General features: G+C 41.7%; 1 protein-coding gene across 3 annotated transcripts in view; it reads right to left on the minus strand.

Annotated features, from left to right (window-relative positions):
* KCNIP2 (potassium voltage-gated channel interacting protein 2) overlaps positions 1-15585 on the minus strand; it is a 229838-nt gene that overhangs the window by 119784 nt on the left and 94469 nt on the right. Inside the window, exon 1 of one of the 3 annotated variants that reach the window (XM_072424467.1) lies at positions 9807-10303. The exons of the other annotated variants lie outside the window; for them this stretch is intronic. Within the exon in view, the coding sequence (XP_072280568.1) occupies positions 9807-9894 (88 nt within the window). The 5' untranslated portion in view covers positions 9895-10303. Of the gene's footprint in view, positions 1-9806; positions 10304-15585 lie in introns of those variants that run through there. 3 annotated transcript variants of the gene reach the window in all.

Genomic DNA, 15585 nt, shown 5'->3' on the forward strand with positions numbered 1-15585 from the left:
GAGAAGAGGTGAGGGAGAAAGGAAACAATGGGAAGAATGGGAAGTATGGGAAAGAAGGAGGGAAGGAAGGACATAGGAAGAAAAAAGAAAGGAAGTAGGGAGAAAGGGAAGAAAAAGAAGAAAGGGGGTGGGAAAGAAGTAATAAAGGAAGTATTGGAGAGAGAGGAAAGAGTAGAGAAGGTGAGGTCGAAAGAAAACAATGGGAAGTTTGGGAAGTATGGGAAAGAAGGGGGGAAGGAAGGAAGGAAGGAAGGAAGGAAGGAGGAAAGGGGAACGGAAAGAAGGAATAAAGGAAGTAGGGAGAGAGGGGAAACAGGAGAAGAAAGGTAGGAGAAAGGGAACAATGGGAAGGAAGGGAATAACTGAAAGGGAAGGGAAAGGAAAGAAGGAAGGAAGGGCAGGGGAAGAAAAAAGAAAAGAAGTAGGAAAAGAGGGAAAGGGAGAGAAGAGAAAAGAAGAAGAAAGGAGAATGAGAAGAAGGAAAGGAAGAAGAAAAGAAAAGAAGCAGGAAGAAAGAAGGAGAGAACCAGAGAAAGAACAGAAAAGGTAGGAAGAGAGGGAAGAATATAATAAAGGAAAGGGAAAGGCAGGGAGGGCAGAGGAAGAATGAAAGAAAAAAAATCAAAAAGGAGGAAGAGGGCAAAGAAAAGAAGGACATAGGGAGGAAAAGAAAAAATAAAGAAAATAATTATGTAATGAGAGAGGGAAGGAGAGAAGAAATATAGGGAGAAGAAAGGATAAGGAAACAATGTAGTTGTGAGGAAAGGAAAGAGTGTGAGAGATGAGGTCTTTCTTCTGATTGCAATCAAGAGATCTGATTGGTGGATGGTGCCCCTGCATTGCCTTCCATACTTAGAAGTCATTCCATGTCCCTTTTGCAGAAATCTCGGCGTGGCGTCCCCTGACACGTCCCAATTCATTCCATAACATGTAATGAATTCAGATTTTATTACCAGGAACGACTTATCTCGGTTTCCAGCGAAGCGTCTGCTGATCATTGATTACACATTTGAAATTCCAATAAGTACTTCTGACTGTTTACAGAGCAGAACTGGATACAGAATAATGCGGTCGCATGGATAGGGATTGTTAAACGCCAGGTTCATCATTGCATTTCCCTGGGGGGGGAACAACAAAAACCACCATCATTCCATTTGGTAATTCTGACTCATGATTCAAGGTCCCTCAATGATAGGATTTGGAGCACTTCATAAAAATTCAGCGTCAGCTCCCCTCTATACGGCTAATGGCCTGTGTCATGTTTTTTCACTGGTCTCCCTGTAAATGGTTATAATCCTATTAAAATGATGGGAAAGCAAACAATGTTGTGGGAGAAAAGAATGTGTGAAACAGAAGGCCCCTTCCAAGAGATTCCTGACCTTGGGCAATGTCATTGTATAGCTGGGACACCAGACTCAATGGCGAAAATGACAGAGGGAAAATTGTATAGATCACACAAAGCCTGTGTGAGAATCTTCAGATGGAAGCTCTGTGGCTTCAGGAGTTTTTTGAGATTCTCCGTAGCCTCGAGAGTTTTTTTAGAATCTCTGTGGCTTTAGGAGATTCTTAAGATTCTCTGTGGCTTCAGGAGATTCATGAGATTCTCTGTGGCTTCAGAAGTTCCTTAAGATTCTCTGTAGCCTTGGGAGTTTCTTGAGATTCTTCATGGCCTTAGGAGTTTCTTGAGATTCTTCATGGCTTTAGGAGTTTCTTGGGATTCTTTATAGCTTTAGGAGTTTCTTGAGATTCTCTGTGGCTTCAAGTGTACCTTGAGATTCTCTGTTCATTGAGATTCTCTGTAGCTTCAGGGGTTTCTGAGATTCTCTGTAGATTCAGGAGTTTCTTGAGATTCCGTGTGGCTTCAGGAGTTTCTTGAGATTCTCTGTAGCCTTGGGAGTTTCTTGAGATTCTTCCTGGCTTCAAGAGATTCTTGGGATTATCTGTGGCATTAGAAGTTCCTTGAGATTCTCTTTAGCCTCAAGGGTTCCTTGAGATTCTCTGTAGCCTTGGGAGTTTCTTAAGATTCTTCCTGGCTTCAGGAGATTCTTGAGATTATCTGTGGCATTAGAAGTTCCTTGAGATTCTCTTTAGCCTCAAGGGTTCCTTGAGATTCTCTGTAGTCTTGGGAGTTTCTTGGGATTCTTTGTGGCTTTAGGAGTTTCTTGAGATTTTCTGTGGCTTCAAGAGTACCTTGAGATTCTCTGTTCTTTAATATTCTCTGTAGCTTCAGGAGTTTCTTGAGATTCCATGTGGCTTCAGGAGTTTCTTGAGATCATCTGAAGCTTGAGGACTTTCTTGAGATTTTCTGTGGTTTCAAGGGTACCTTGAGATTCTCTGTAGCTTCAGGGGTTCCTGAGATTCTCTGAACCTTCAGGTATTTCTTGAGATTCCCATGGCTTCAGGAGTTCCTTGAGTATCTCTGTGATATCTGGAGCTCGTTGAAATTCCCTGTGGCTTCAGGAGTTTATTGAGCTTCTCTGTGATTTCAGGAGTTCCTTGAGATTCTCTGTGGCTTCAGGGTTGCAGGAGATCAGCCAAGTTGTTCAGTTTGGGTTACCAAGTCTTACAAAATCTCTGCACTCGAACAAATATGATTTCTCCAGGTAGAATAGCTGTGCACGCCATCATCATGTCAGAATTCTCCGACCCAGCCGCATATATTTGTCCTTTCCCTGTCATTGCGTGTGGTTCCCGTGAGGCCCTTTGACAAGTGAGGCCGGTGAAAGATTCCTCTCACAAAGTGGAGAAGTTCACATTATTGTGTCCATCCGGCTGAAGGTCATCCAAAGACACGTCAAGTTCTTTCTCGTACCTGTAGATCTCAATATAGGAATTCTGTAAATGATTAATTGCATGACTCGTGTGCTGAGAGCCTCTAAATCGAGGTGGACAGCATTAATTACCCTGAAAATCAGTCTTCTGTGCTGAGCGGTCACGACAACAGTCACAAAAAAAAATAAAAAATTGCTAAAATTGGATATTGTTCATAGTATCTGAATAAACAAAAACTCCACCAAATACCTATTCTGTAAATAATCTTCGGCATTCAGATGCCACAAACGTCACTATCTGTTAGGGCATGTCCGGAAATGCCAATTTGTGGCCCTGTATGTGGTCAATCACCATGCAGTCATGCAAACTTTAGGGCCCTCGTAGCTTCTGTACGACACATTTTCTCTATTCTTTCCTTAGCTTTAGGGTTGCAGTGTTAAGATTCACCTTCTGGCAACAGACATGATTCAGTGAGTCATCATATTGCAGCCAGGGAGAGGTCAGAGAGAGAGCAGCAGGTGTTCAGGCAGAGTCGCCGTACAGATTGAGGCTGCTGGCATACAAATGAAGGAATAAGAGGAAAAGCTGGAGATGTAACAACAATGGCAGAACTGTATTTGCTAACGGGAAGGAATACAAGGTGTGACAAAAAGGAAAAGAAAGGGAAAGGAAAAAGAAAAGGAAGGGGAAAGGAAAAAGGGAAAAGGAAAGGAAAAAGATAAGAAAGGAAAAGAAAAAAAGGGAAAAGGAAAGGAAAGGAAAAGGAAAAAGGAAAAGTAAAGGAGAAGGAAAAGGAAATGAAAGGAAAGAAAAGGAAAAGAAGGGAAGGGAAAAGGAAAGGAAAGAGAAACAGGAAAGTAATGAGGGAAGGGAAAAGAAAGGAAAAGCAAAAGAAAAGGAAATGAAAGGGAAAGGAAAGAAATTGAGAGGAAAATGGAGAAAGAAAGCGACAGTAAGGGAGTGGAGAAAAAATAAAGAAAAGAAAGAAATGGAGGAGGAAGTAAGGAAAGAAGAAAACGTGAGATGAAAATTAAGGAAAGTGAGGAAAAAGAAACGAAAGACATGGGAAAAAAATGGATGATCTATAGATATAAATGGAGAGCAGGGAAGAGTTAAACCCCTATTAGGTTATTTTTTGCCTTTTACACTCAACTTGGGATACAGTATTTCCTTCCACTTCCTGTTCAAAAGCCACAACAGGAAATAAGAAGATATCTCTCCAAAGAGAACAAAATTCTCATCCCCTGAACATGTGTCCCCATTTGAGGATTTTCCCTCATTTATTGTCCCGATGATAACTTGAAACGTTAAATGTCCTCTGCCTGTCCTCTGGCCATCAGGACAAATAAAGTGATGATTATCGCTTTGAGTTGGTGTGGATGGTGTCAAGTTGACATCAGTTTAAGAGGCTTCCGAGATCATTTAGAATTTATTGACGGGTATAATTTGACCTGCATGGGCCTAGCTTGTGACCTGTATTTGACCTCCATCTGAATTGCATTTGTCCCGATTCATCCAGAATCCCTACATGGGAAGGCAAACCACATTTGAACCAAACAAAAAGTTCATAGTTTTAGCCTACACAGGGCTACGGACTCCCCATTGACAATAAGCTTTCAAAACATGCCAAGCAAAATTCATCTAGAATGTGATCAATAAGAAAAAAAATTACTGGATTGATCCATAGATTTTTACATAGTAGGTTAGGTTGAAAAAAGACATAAGTCCATCAAGTTCAACCACTAGGGAAATAAACATATTCCTGATATAAAACCCTATAAGACATAGTTGGTCCAGAGGAAGGCAAAAAAAACCTGGTACAATTTGCTTCAACAGGGGAAAAAAAATTCCTTCCTAATTCCATAAAGCAATCAGATGTTCCCTTACTTTAAAGCCATAATCCCCAGTTAGGTTCTGTGCTTCTAGAAATCATCCAGCTTTTTCCTAAAGCAATCTATAGTAGTTGCTGAAACTTCTTCCTGAGGGAGCCGATTCCACATTTTCACAGACCTTACAGTAGAATCCCTTCCTTATCTGGAGCTTAAACTTCTTTTCCTCCAGACACAAAGAGCGCCCCCTTGTCCTTTGTAATGATCTCAAAGTGAATAATGGGGTAGAGAGTTCTCTATATGGACCATTTATATATTTATACAGGGTGATCATATCCCCCCTTATACGTCTCTTCTCAAGGAAGAATAGATTCAGTTCGGCTAATCTCTCCTCATAGCTGAGCTCCTCCATTCCTTTTATTAGTTTAGTTGCCCTTCTCTGCACTCTCTCCATTTCCACAATGTCCTTTTTGTGAACTGGGGCCCAAAACTGGACTGCATATTCCAGATGTGGTCTGACCAATGCTTTGTACAGAGGCAGGATTATGTCTCCATCTCTGCAGTCTATTCCTCTTTTAATACAAGAAAGTACTTTGCTAGCTTTAGATATTGCAGCTTGGCATTGCATTCTGTTATTAAGTCTATGATCTACCAGAACCCCCAGATCCTTTTCCAACTCCCCCAAATGTATTCCCCCTAGGCAATATAAAGCAGGCATGTTGTTAGTTCCCAAGTACATAATTTTACATTTATCCAAATTAATTGTCATTTGCCACTTGGCTGCCCAATCAAACAGTACATCCAAAATAATCAATATTTATATCACTAATATTATATCTGCATTAAAGTCTATGGTTGACAACTCTTCAAGTTAATTGCTAAGCCCTTGAACAACATATTGTCACCAAAATTGATGGGAGGTTGGAAGCACTCGTGGGAATGTGTCCCAAGTGAAAACAAATTCTTCAATAATCACTGGAGTGGAACAAATTTAATCAGGAGTTTTGAATTCACATCTGCATGTGTGTTCCAGGTCAGTAACCGAGACCAAATGAAGCCACAGAGAGCCAATTTGCTGGAATATTTTAAGGAAGGAGGTCACCAATGGCATCCTACGTGGTTTTCTCATGACAGGTTTTCTTTTACAATACCTGACTACTCAATACAATAATCTGATAGAGATGACAGACCCAGACTGGGAATATTGTATTTACATGACTACTTACAAATGTAAAATCGTATTTACAATGGAGGCTCAGCCTCGCCTATCTACACCGCCATCTCCACCGGAATAATTCACACACTATCAGCACGTGCAATCTTCCTACAAGATGTGTCACCGCCGTAATCCTGGCGATAACAACCATGAAATGTGATTAATTAAAGGGGGGAGGGGGAGCTGTGCGTGTTCTGGTGTAAGTGCTGAATCTGGGTTCATCAGGTCCTAATTAGCGCTCGTTACAATTAATATGTGGCGTGCTAGAAACATATTTACAACGAGATGAGGATTTGATACGCCCAGGAAACCATTACGGCATTACCAGCATGGCCATGGGATGATCCGGGGAGTAGGAGCTGGATAAGGACAAGGCGAGAGAAAGAAAGGGGGAAAGAGAGAAGGAGAGTGAGACAGAGAGAGAAAAAGGAAAAGGAGAGCGAAAGAGAGGGAGGAAGAGGGGACATGAGGAAGTGAGGAAGGAGAGATAAAGAGAGGCAAAAGAGAAAGAAAGGAGAGAGAGAGGGACAGGAGAAAGACAGAAAGAAAGAAACAAAGACAGAAAGAAAGACAGACAGACAGACAGACAGACAGACAGACAGACAGACAGAAGACAGACAGACAGACAGAAAGAAAGAAAGAAAGAAAGAAAGAAAGAAAGAAAGAAAGAAAGAAAGAAAGAAAGAAAGAAAGAAAGAGAAGAGTGTTGGGAAGGGTGGGGAGAGGAGAGGAGAGAGAAGGAGAAGAAGAGAGGAAAAGAAAGAAAAGAGAGACTGAAAGAGAGAAAATAAGATATAATGATAGATACAGAATGAGAGGGAGAGAAAAAGAAAAGAGAAAGACAGAGAGGGAAAAAGAAAGAAGGAGAGAATATCAAGGAAACTGGGAAAGGGGAGGAAAATGAGAGGGGGGGGAGAGAAAGACAGAGAGAGAGAGAAAGAGAGAGAAAGAGAGAGAGAGAGAGAGAGAAAGAAAAAAAGAAAGAAAAAGCAGGGACAGAGAAGTGGGAACAGGAGAAAGGGAAGAAAGAGGAAGAGGCAGAAAAGAAGACAAAAAGAAAAGAAGAGGGAGAGGAAAGGAGAAGAAGAGGGAAAGTGAGGAGAGAGAACAACATTCATATTAACCCCCCTGCACACCAGTGGAAAGTTATATCAGGCTGTCTGTGGGAGTGTCTGCAGTGGATGGTGAAATGAGAGAGAAATTGTAGAGAGGAATCTCAGGGTCACTATCAGGCAGATTGGATGATGGTTATTGTAGATCCGGTCTGGCTGTGTTTCACCTGTATGAATCTCCCTCGCCAACCTCATCCACTCACTTGGCAGATCTATAAGATCAGCTGCTGTATGCAGTCACTGACACTACATGAATCACATACAGATTGCTCGTCTTTGTGTGGTCCCCTAACCATCCATTCACCTTAATTTTCACCTGTAACTCAGATAAGGTGACAACGCTTCATGTACTGTTACGTATGGGGAGGAAGTGTTGTCATGCTTGGACAGAACTACAGAATCCCTCCCCTTCTTTCCTTAACTTGTTAACTTGCCTGGATAAACCCATATATAAAAAAACTGCAGTCTTAGAAAATGGGAGTCTCAGCATCCATAGAGCAGGCAGAACCAGGATCTGGCTTTGCAGGAAATAAATGTGGTGCAGGTACACATCTTTCAATAGAATCTTATAAGTGGAGTAATTACCAGCTAGTGAAATGATGGCCAATTATTAAACCCATCAACTTCAATCGGAGGCTACAGCAGAGGTGCCGACAATCAGAAGCAGCCATACAATGTCACCTCTGTCAGTGGTACCACACTGGTGCTGAACTACAAGTCCCAGCAATATCACATGACTACAAAAAGGTCACATGGGCTGGGTGTAACTGGCAAGCCATGTCTGAGGCACTGCAAGTCCCAGCAATGCCAAAACTTCATATATCAGTGCAATAAGCAATATGGCTCATTGTCAGCCGGGGTCTATTAAGACATGTTTTCACCCACCATTCACCCAAAAGTTTGCATTGGGTTTAACATAAAAATTTACAAATCATGAGTAGGGTCTGTTTATAAATATTTTCACTCAACATTCATCCACCGTTTACTCTAAACTCACTCTTTTTGTGCATTAGTTTTAGTTGGGTTTTTGCCCAAGATTCACCCAACCTTCACCCCAGCTGAATCACTCTGGATTCAATTAGAAAATGTAGTTGATTTCAACATTCAAATTGAATCTAGTGTGAAAAATGTGTACATGATGATGAAAGCTAGGTGAATCTTTAGTGAAAACCTTTAAATATACCATAAAAGTCAATTCTTATATTTTCTAATTGAATCCAATGTGAAACATGTAAATTATAGGTACAAGCTGGGTGAATCTAACCCTTAAGAGAGAAATCAGGAGCTGGTAAAATATTTATTAGGTCATGCTGGTACTTATAGTCCTACAGCGGGGGGGGGGGGGGGGGGTCACATCCACCTCCAGAGTATTTTTTTGGGGGGGTCTATTAATAAAGCAATAAATCTAACATTGATCAAAATATTCCCTGGTGGAGAATCTTCCAGGTCCATGTATTTCAATGACAGTAATTGATTCTCCACCAAGAAATGTTTTGAGTGAATGTCTAATACACTGCTTTATAGAAAGACTCCAATGATCTCTATAGAATCTATGAATGCAATGTATGTTAGGATTTCTCTGGACTCTATGGGATCCACATTCCCTGGCGGTGAATCAATTACTGCCATTGAAACACACAGACCTGGAATATTCTGCACCAGGAAATGTTTCAGAGAATGTCGGATTCCCTGCTTTATAAATACACTTCTGTGAAGTTATGATGTTATTGCAGCACAGTAATAAGAAGCCCTAGGAGAACCTGTCTACATTACATTTTCTGCTGATGAAGTGGGGTGTGAATGTTTGTACCCCAAAATGTGTCGGGTGAATAATTAAATGGTGACCACAAAATAAAAGATCTGTGAACAAATCCTGGCGGCTTAGCACTTTCATGACAAATATCTTTGGGAGATTACAATATATCGGATTTATAGATCAGTAGCAGATTGCTGTAACCCCTAGCAACCAGATGTCACATTACTGCAACCAGAAGAACAGTATTATTATTATTATTATTATTATTATTAATAAACAGGATTTATATAGCGCCAACATATTACGCAGCGGTGTACATTATTAGGGGTTGCAAATGACAGACTAATACAGACATTGACACAGGAGGAGGAGAGGACCCTGCCCCGAAGAGCTTACAATCTAGGAGGTGGGGGAAGTATCACACAATAGTAGGGGGATATGGAATGGTGGGAAGTAATCAGGATTTAGGAGACAGAAGAAGACCGGTAGGTTTGAAAAAATGGGTTTTGATTGTTGTTTTAAATGAGCAGAAAGTAGGAGCAAGCCGAATAGGTTGCTATGGGTTACAAAATCCTGTAAATATGTTTAACAAGACATGCTGGGATATGTAGTCCTCCAAGGGATTTACCAGTACGTCATATATCAGGCTCACACATCACAGCGCAGTAACCGCTAGCAACCAGATCTCACTCTACTGCAATCAACAGAACAGATTGGTTACTATAGGTTACAGCTCTTATTTTTAATAAGCACAGCCAGGTGAGTATATATCACAAGGCATGCTGACACATGTAGTCCATCAGATATAAAAGCTTTTATTTTTTCCAGGTCCTATAGATATCCCGGAGCAACTTTGACATATAAAAGCCTCCCAGCTGCTAGCATAAAGCCGTAACCCTTAGCAACCAGCACAAGTTATGAATGCTGATTGGTTGCTCAGGGTTACGTGGTGCAGATTGCGGTTTTGCTGCAATTATGCCCCCCCTTCCCTCCCCAGCATTGACCCCTCATTGACTCAGTCAGTGGATTGTCGGTGCGTTCAATGGAAAGGAGATTTATTAATCTGCAGACTGACCCCCCCACACACGCCTTAACCCCCCCAAAAAAAATAAATTCCCTACCTTGTGTCAGGGTGCCGGTGACCAAATGGTAAAAATACCGCGCAACTTTACTCAGCTGCCTCTTGCATCTCCGGTGACAGCGACTCATCTCGGGGAATATCCAACGCAAGGACAGTCGTCACCCTGCGCTACCTCCACGCTGCAACGATCTGCGCTCCCCGACCCAACGACTGGAGGTGGAAGGAAGAGCGGCGGCGTCTCTCCAAGAATTACTTAGAAAGCAAGCGGAGGATGGAATTGTGTTATCTCTGCGCTGCAGGACAAATGCTTCAGGCTTTTTATTTTCATTAAATTACATCGCAGGAAATGCGATTCTCACCCAGAGTCAGCGCAGGGACTGCGATTTATTCCAACTAACATGCGATGAGCTCCTGACTCTCATCAGCTGAATGCTGTGTGTGTGTCACTACTCCCGGTACTGTGAACTGGAGGTGAATATGGTTGGCATGACAACCACTGACTCTATGGAGCCTGGGCAACCAATCACAAGGAGGCAAAGGAAAAAGGTGCTGAGATGCTTTTAAATTATGAAAAAGCAGGAAAAAGTTTTTGAGGGGAAACATTATAATCTTCAATGGCTTCCATCTGACGCAGGTTTTGGGTCGTGTCGCCGATCACATGACATTTATTTTATTTTATGCCGTCACTTTTTACTATAGGGGATTGCTGTTTTTTATGGCTGTGGATAGGAAAGGGTTCATTTTTTTTTTCTATTTTCCATATGGGGAGATTTGGAGAAGTACGAGCAAATTTCCCCAAAGTGAAAAGATTTAACCCTTAGGTTAGACAGTTGTGCTGGGAGTGGTGAATGTTTCGTGTTCACCGAACATGAGGACAGCAACATTATGAAAGTCCATGGGACTGTTATTAAGGTATACAGCAGCAGCCTGTTTTGTACCTTAACAATGGGCTGCAGGAATTTGTTTTTATATATCAGGGGGTGTTTGGTGCTTGGTGTAGATTTGGTTGCAATTGTTATAAATTTGAACAGCAATGCCTTTTCTGCAACCTGTGCCGTTTTAGGTAAAATGGTCTTTGTTGCTTTTTTGGTTCCCCGGCCGCTCTCATTGGTGACTATTATTATTATTAATAAACAGGATTTATATAGCGCCAACATAATATGCAGCGCTGTACATTAAATAGGAGTTGAAAATAGCAGACAGATACAGACAGTGACACAGGACGAGGACCCTATCCCAAGGAGCTTACAATCTACAAACACATGGCTGTATGTAGCGGAGGTGATCAATGAGAAATGGGGGGGAATGGAGATCCAAAGGGTCCCCCCAAAATTTTGGTTTCCCAGGCACTATTTTTAAGGAGAAGTATTGGCCAATATGCAAATAATGACTTTTTACTGACTTTTCTGATTTGCATACTGGTCCTGGTCACTGGACCTGAATTATTAAAGCTCTCCAAGGCTGGAGAGGATACACCTTCATCAGTGAAGCTGGGTGATCCAGCAAACCTGGAATGGATCTGTTGCAGGATTTAAACCATTTACTAGCAAATTGCAAATGACTGAAGAAATCCATTCCAGGTTTGCTGGATCACCCAGCTTCACTGATGAAGGTGTATTCTCTCCAACCATAGAGAGCTTTAATAAATCAGGTCCAATGAGTCTGAATAACACCCAGGCACCTGACATTGAAGAGTTCAGCAATGGCGCCCCCTATACTTCTTTGATGACAGGTCCACTTTAAAAGCTTTTTATTGCCTTTGTAGCCAGTAATTTCCCATCGAGGGCTCTTACGAGCGTCAGCTTATTACTTTATCAATATACTGATCGGTATTAAAAGGTCAGGAAAAAGAAACGACAGCAGATTGGGAAATGATTCAGACAAAACGAAATGTAACTTTCAGAAGTTATCAGCACAATTATTCCAGCTGTTAATTACATATTCAAATCAAGAGGTTATCTCAAAAAATAAAAATAATCTTCTTCTACCTGCACTATTTCAGAATCCATCCATTGAAGTCTTTGCAGAATGCAGATCAGTTCCAGCGCCCCCTGCAGTACAAATTGGTATTTTCCACTGACCTTCTAAGTAGATTACGCTGGGAGAAACCATTGTCTCCAGTGGGGGGATACATTACAATGATACTCAGGGAAGTGTTGGATTTTGCACAGGGCAGCAGGAAAATTTAAATATTATTTTCAGATATTACACTCCTCATCCAGAAATGTTTTAAATCATTTAGGAATATTACCACTTTTAATATAAATTAGCTGTAACTAAAAACTTTTTTTGCAGTGAGAAAGTATTAGAATACCATGAAGTTTTTCTTTTCACTTCCTGGTGCTGGTGACAACACTTTGATCAGGAGGAGTCTAGACCCTCTACCAGCCATTTAAAGTTCCTTGGACTACGTAAAGAAGAGGTGCTGGGTCAAAAACTTTCTGTAGTGGTAGTGGGAGAGAGGGGATTATGGGGTCAGGTAAATATCCTTGGTCCAGGCACTTCCTGTTATAGGGTGACAACTATCTCACAATTGTGCTTTTGTATTGTTATCCTCTACAACACATCCCTGATGGTGTCTACCTGTGCAATCATAGAACAAGCAAGGCCCACTATTGTCACTAAATCACAAAGCTGGTGCAGAGCAATGACATGCAGCAGACACTAGGGGGCAGTGTGCATGGACAAGAAGTGGCTAAAAAATTCAGCAGCACCGAGAGGGCAAGATAATTTAAAAACGAAAGAAAAAAATTTCTTCAAAAAAAAAATTTACTTTTTGCAATAGCAAATTTAGCACCTTAATAGACATTTTACCCCAGCAGTTCCATGGGGGGGAGGGGGGGGGGGCAACACTGCATGTGGACCTCTTTTGTAGTTCAGAATAAAAGTTGTAAGATAATGGGAAGTGCAAAGTTTGCTGTTGCACGAGGGCCCTGGATCCTCTTCACCTGACAGGGGCCCTGTTGACTGGGGGCTCCCTAGGATAGTTCTGCATAGGGTTAGCCCCATTAAATGTACCGATCCCCAGGGTGCCCAAACTGTGTCCCCATTTATTGCCCTTATTCTAGGTGACCCCATATATATAACACAAGCTGGGCCATCCACACCAGAGAGGCCGATTCCCTCCCTGCACAGAATATTGTATTCCTCCGGTGCACCTGAGTCCAACTCATACATAAGATGACGTAAATGAATAGTGGGTATGAAATATGCATGAGGAGGGACTGCGTTCAACCAGCTGGCTGATTCCACAGAACACAATGCTGAAGGGGGCTCATTATTCCGGGACCTGGGGGTTGCAGGGTGGTCATGTGATAATGGTGGAAACACCAATGCCCCAAAGATGGATTACTTGGGTTAGGTTCCTAGGTGTGTGCCCATTATAATAGGTTACCACCACACCATCCATGTGCCAAGTCTCTGGGTCTATACCCCTACTGTACCCATTAAAAGGGAGCACTGACTTTCTGTATTGCTTGGACCTTCTCTCTTATTCATGACAGGTTCTCCTAGATCAGGGATCTCTGGATGATGTACAGTGATTGGTTGTTATTTCTGGCCCCTATAATAAGAATATTACTCCTATGTTCGCACACGCCCTTATATGGAAAGTCTGCAGTCTTCAGAAATGTCTTCCTCCTGTATCTGCCCCAGGTGAGCCGAAGACCAGGAGATCAACGTCCCGAAATTTGGGTCACGATGATTAATTTGCAGCTTGTCAGCAGGGAAGAAATGATCCAGAATTAAAATAAACCTTACAGCTCATAGAAGAATAATTTATTTCTTAATATCATGCTATTATGAGGAGAGAGCTGCTAATAAGCAAGCTGCTTCTTCTTTCACTGTACAGTCGCTGAGTTAAGAAAAAGACTTGTAAGTGGCAGAGTTTTATAAATAATAGGACTGGATGGACAGAAATACAAATTCATTGGCAGGTATACCAGCTTCAGATCAGGTTCTACTTACCTCACATGACCCTCGCCCGTATTAAACCTTAACAATCCGCCGCATTTAAAGGGCTCATCAGACAAGGTTCGGTTTCCATGTTTGGATCACAGTTACAGCCAACACATCAAACCGAAGCGGTAACTCTATATGAGCCAATCACATCCCGGCCTAGTATTTCCTGCGTAATGAATCGGCTCAGCTTGCCTCGGCACTCTGTTAGCGGTTGATCTCAAATGGAAAACGAGATTTGATGAAGGAAGATTAACAGTTTAGCTCCTCGCAGCATCTTGACCAGACGCGCAGCTCGGTGCAATAAGTAGTGGGTGGGGCATGGTGGGTGAGCATCGAATTCTCATTCATTAGTCGGTAATGTCTCGCAGGAAAAGTATTGCGATGGATAGGAAAGCAATTTGTGGCTGCATTTGTATTCATACCGAGGCAGGAAGGAAAATACGAGAATTTGTGTTATGTCCCCGAAAAGAGTGGAAATAAACCGGCGCGCTGTGGGTGGAAAGAGCGCGTTACCATGCGATACCCCAACACACAGCAACGCAGCATCTGTGGGGAAGTAGCTGCACCGCCATTGGTTGTGAGTGGTAATTCATTGGGTGCCATTGATTTCTAATGGTCATTCATTGGGTGCAATTCATTATGAGTGGTCATTCGCTGGCTGCCATTGATTTTGAACAGTGGTTCATGGGATGCCAATGATTTTGAAAGGTCGTTGATTGGGTGCCATTGATCCTAATGGTCATTCATTGGGTGTTACTGATTTTTGACAGTTGTTCTTTGATGCCATTCATTTTGAATGCTTTTTCATTGGGTGCCATTGATTTTGAATGGCTGATTTCCAATGGTCAGTCATTGGGTGCCATTGGATTCTAATGGTCAGTCATTGGGTTCCCGTGATTTCTAATAGTCATTAGGAGCCATTAATTTTAAATGGTCATTCATTGGGTGTAACTGAAGGGTTGTTAATAGGGTGCCATTGATTGTGGACGGTCTTTCATTGGGTGCCATTGATTCTAGGTGGTGATTAACTGGGTGCCATTGATTTTGAATGGTCATTCATTGGGTGCCATTGATTTTGAACACTTGTTCATTGGGTGCCACTGATTTCTAATGATCATTCATTGGGTGCCACTGATTTCTAAGGTTTATTCATTGGGTGCCATTGATTTGTAATGGATAGTCATTGGTTGCCATTGATTTCTAATGGTCAGTCATTGAGTGCCAATGATTTTGAATGGTTGCTCATTGGGTGCCATTGATTCTAAATGGTCATTCATTGGGTGCAATTCATTATGAGTGGTCATTCATTGGGTACCATTGATTTTAAAGGGTAGTTCATAGGGATTCATTAATTGTGAACAGTCTTTCATTGGGTGCCATTGAATCTAAACGGTCATTAGTTGGGTGCCATAGATTTTGAATGGTCTTTCATTGGGTGCCATTGATTTTGAACAGTTGTTCATTGGGTGCCACTGATTTCTAATGATCATTCATTGGGTGCCATTGATTTCTAGTGGTCATTCATTGGGTGCCATTGATTTCTAGTGGTCATTCATTGGGTGCAATTGACTTTAGATGGTTGTTCTTGGGTGCAATAAATTCCAAATGGTCATTCATTGGGTGCCAATAATTCTAAATGGTAGTTTATTGGGTGCCATTGATTTTAAAAGGTCATTCATTGGGTGCCATTGATTCCTAATGGTCATTCATTGGATGCTACGGAATTTGGACAGTTGTTTTTGGATGCCATTCATATTGAGTGGTTATTCATTGGGTGCCCTTGATTTTGAATAATTGATTGCTGGGTGCCATTAATTCATAGATTCACTAGATTCATTTGAAGTGACCCAATAGATCAC

This window comes from Pyxicephalus adspersus, chromosome 10, assembly GCF_032062135.1.
Source record: "Pyxicephalus adspersus chromosome 10, UCB_Pads_2.0, whole genome shotgun sequence".
NCBI classification, from domain to species: domain Eukaryota; kingdom Metazoa; phylum Chordata; class Amphibia; order Anura; family Pyxicephalidae; genus Pyxicephalus; species Pyxicephalus adspersus.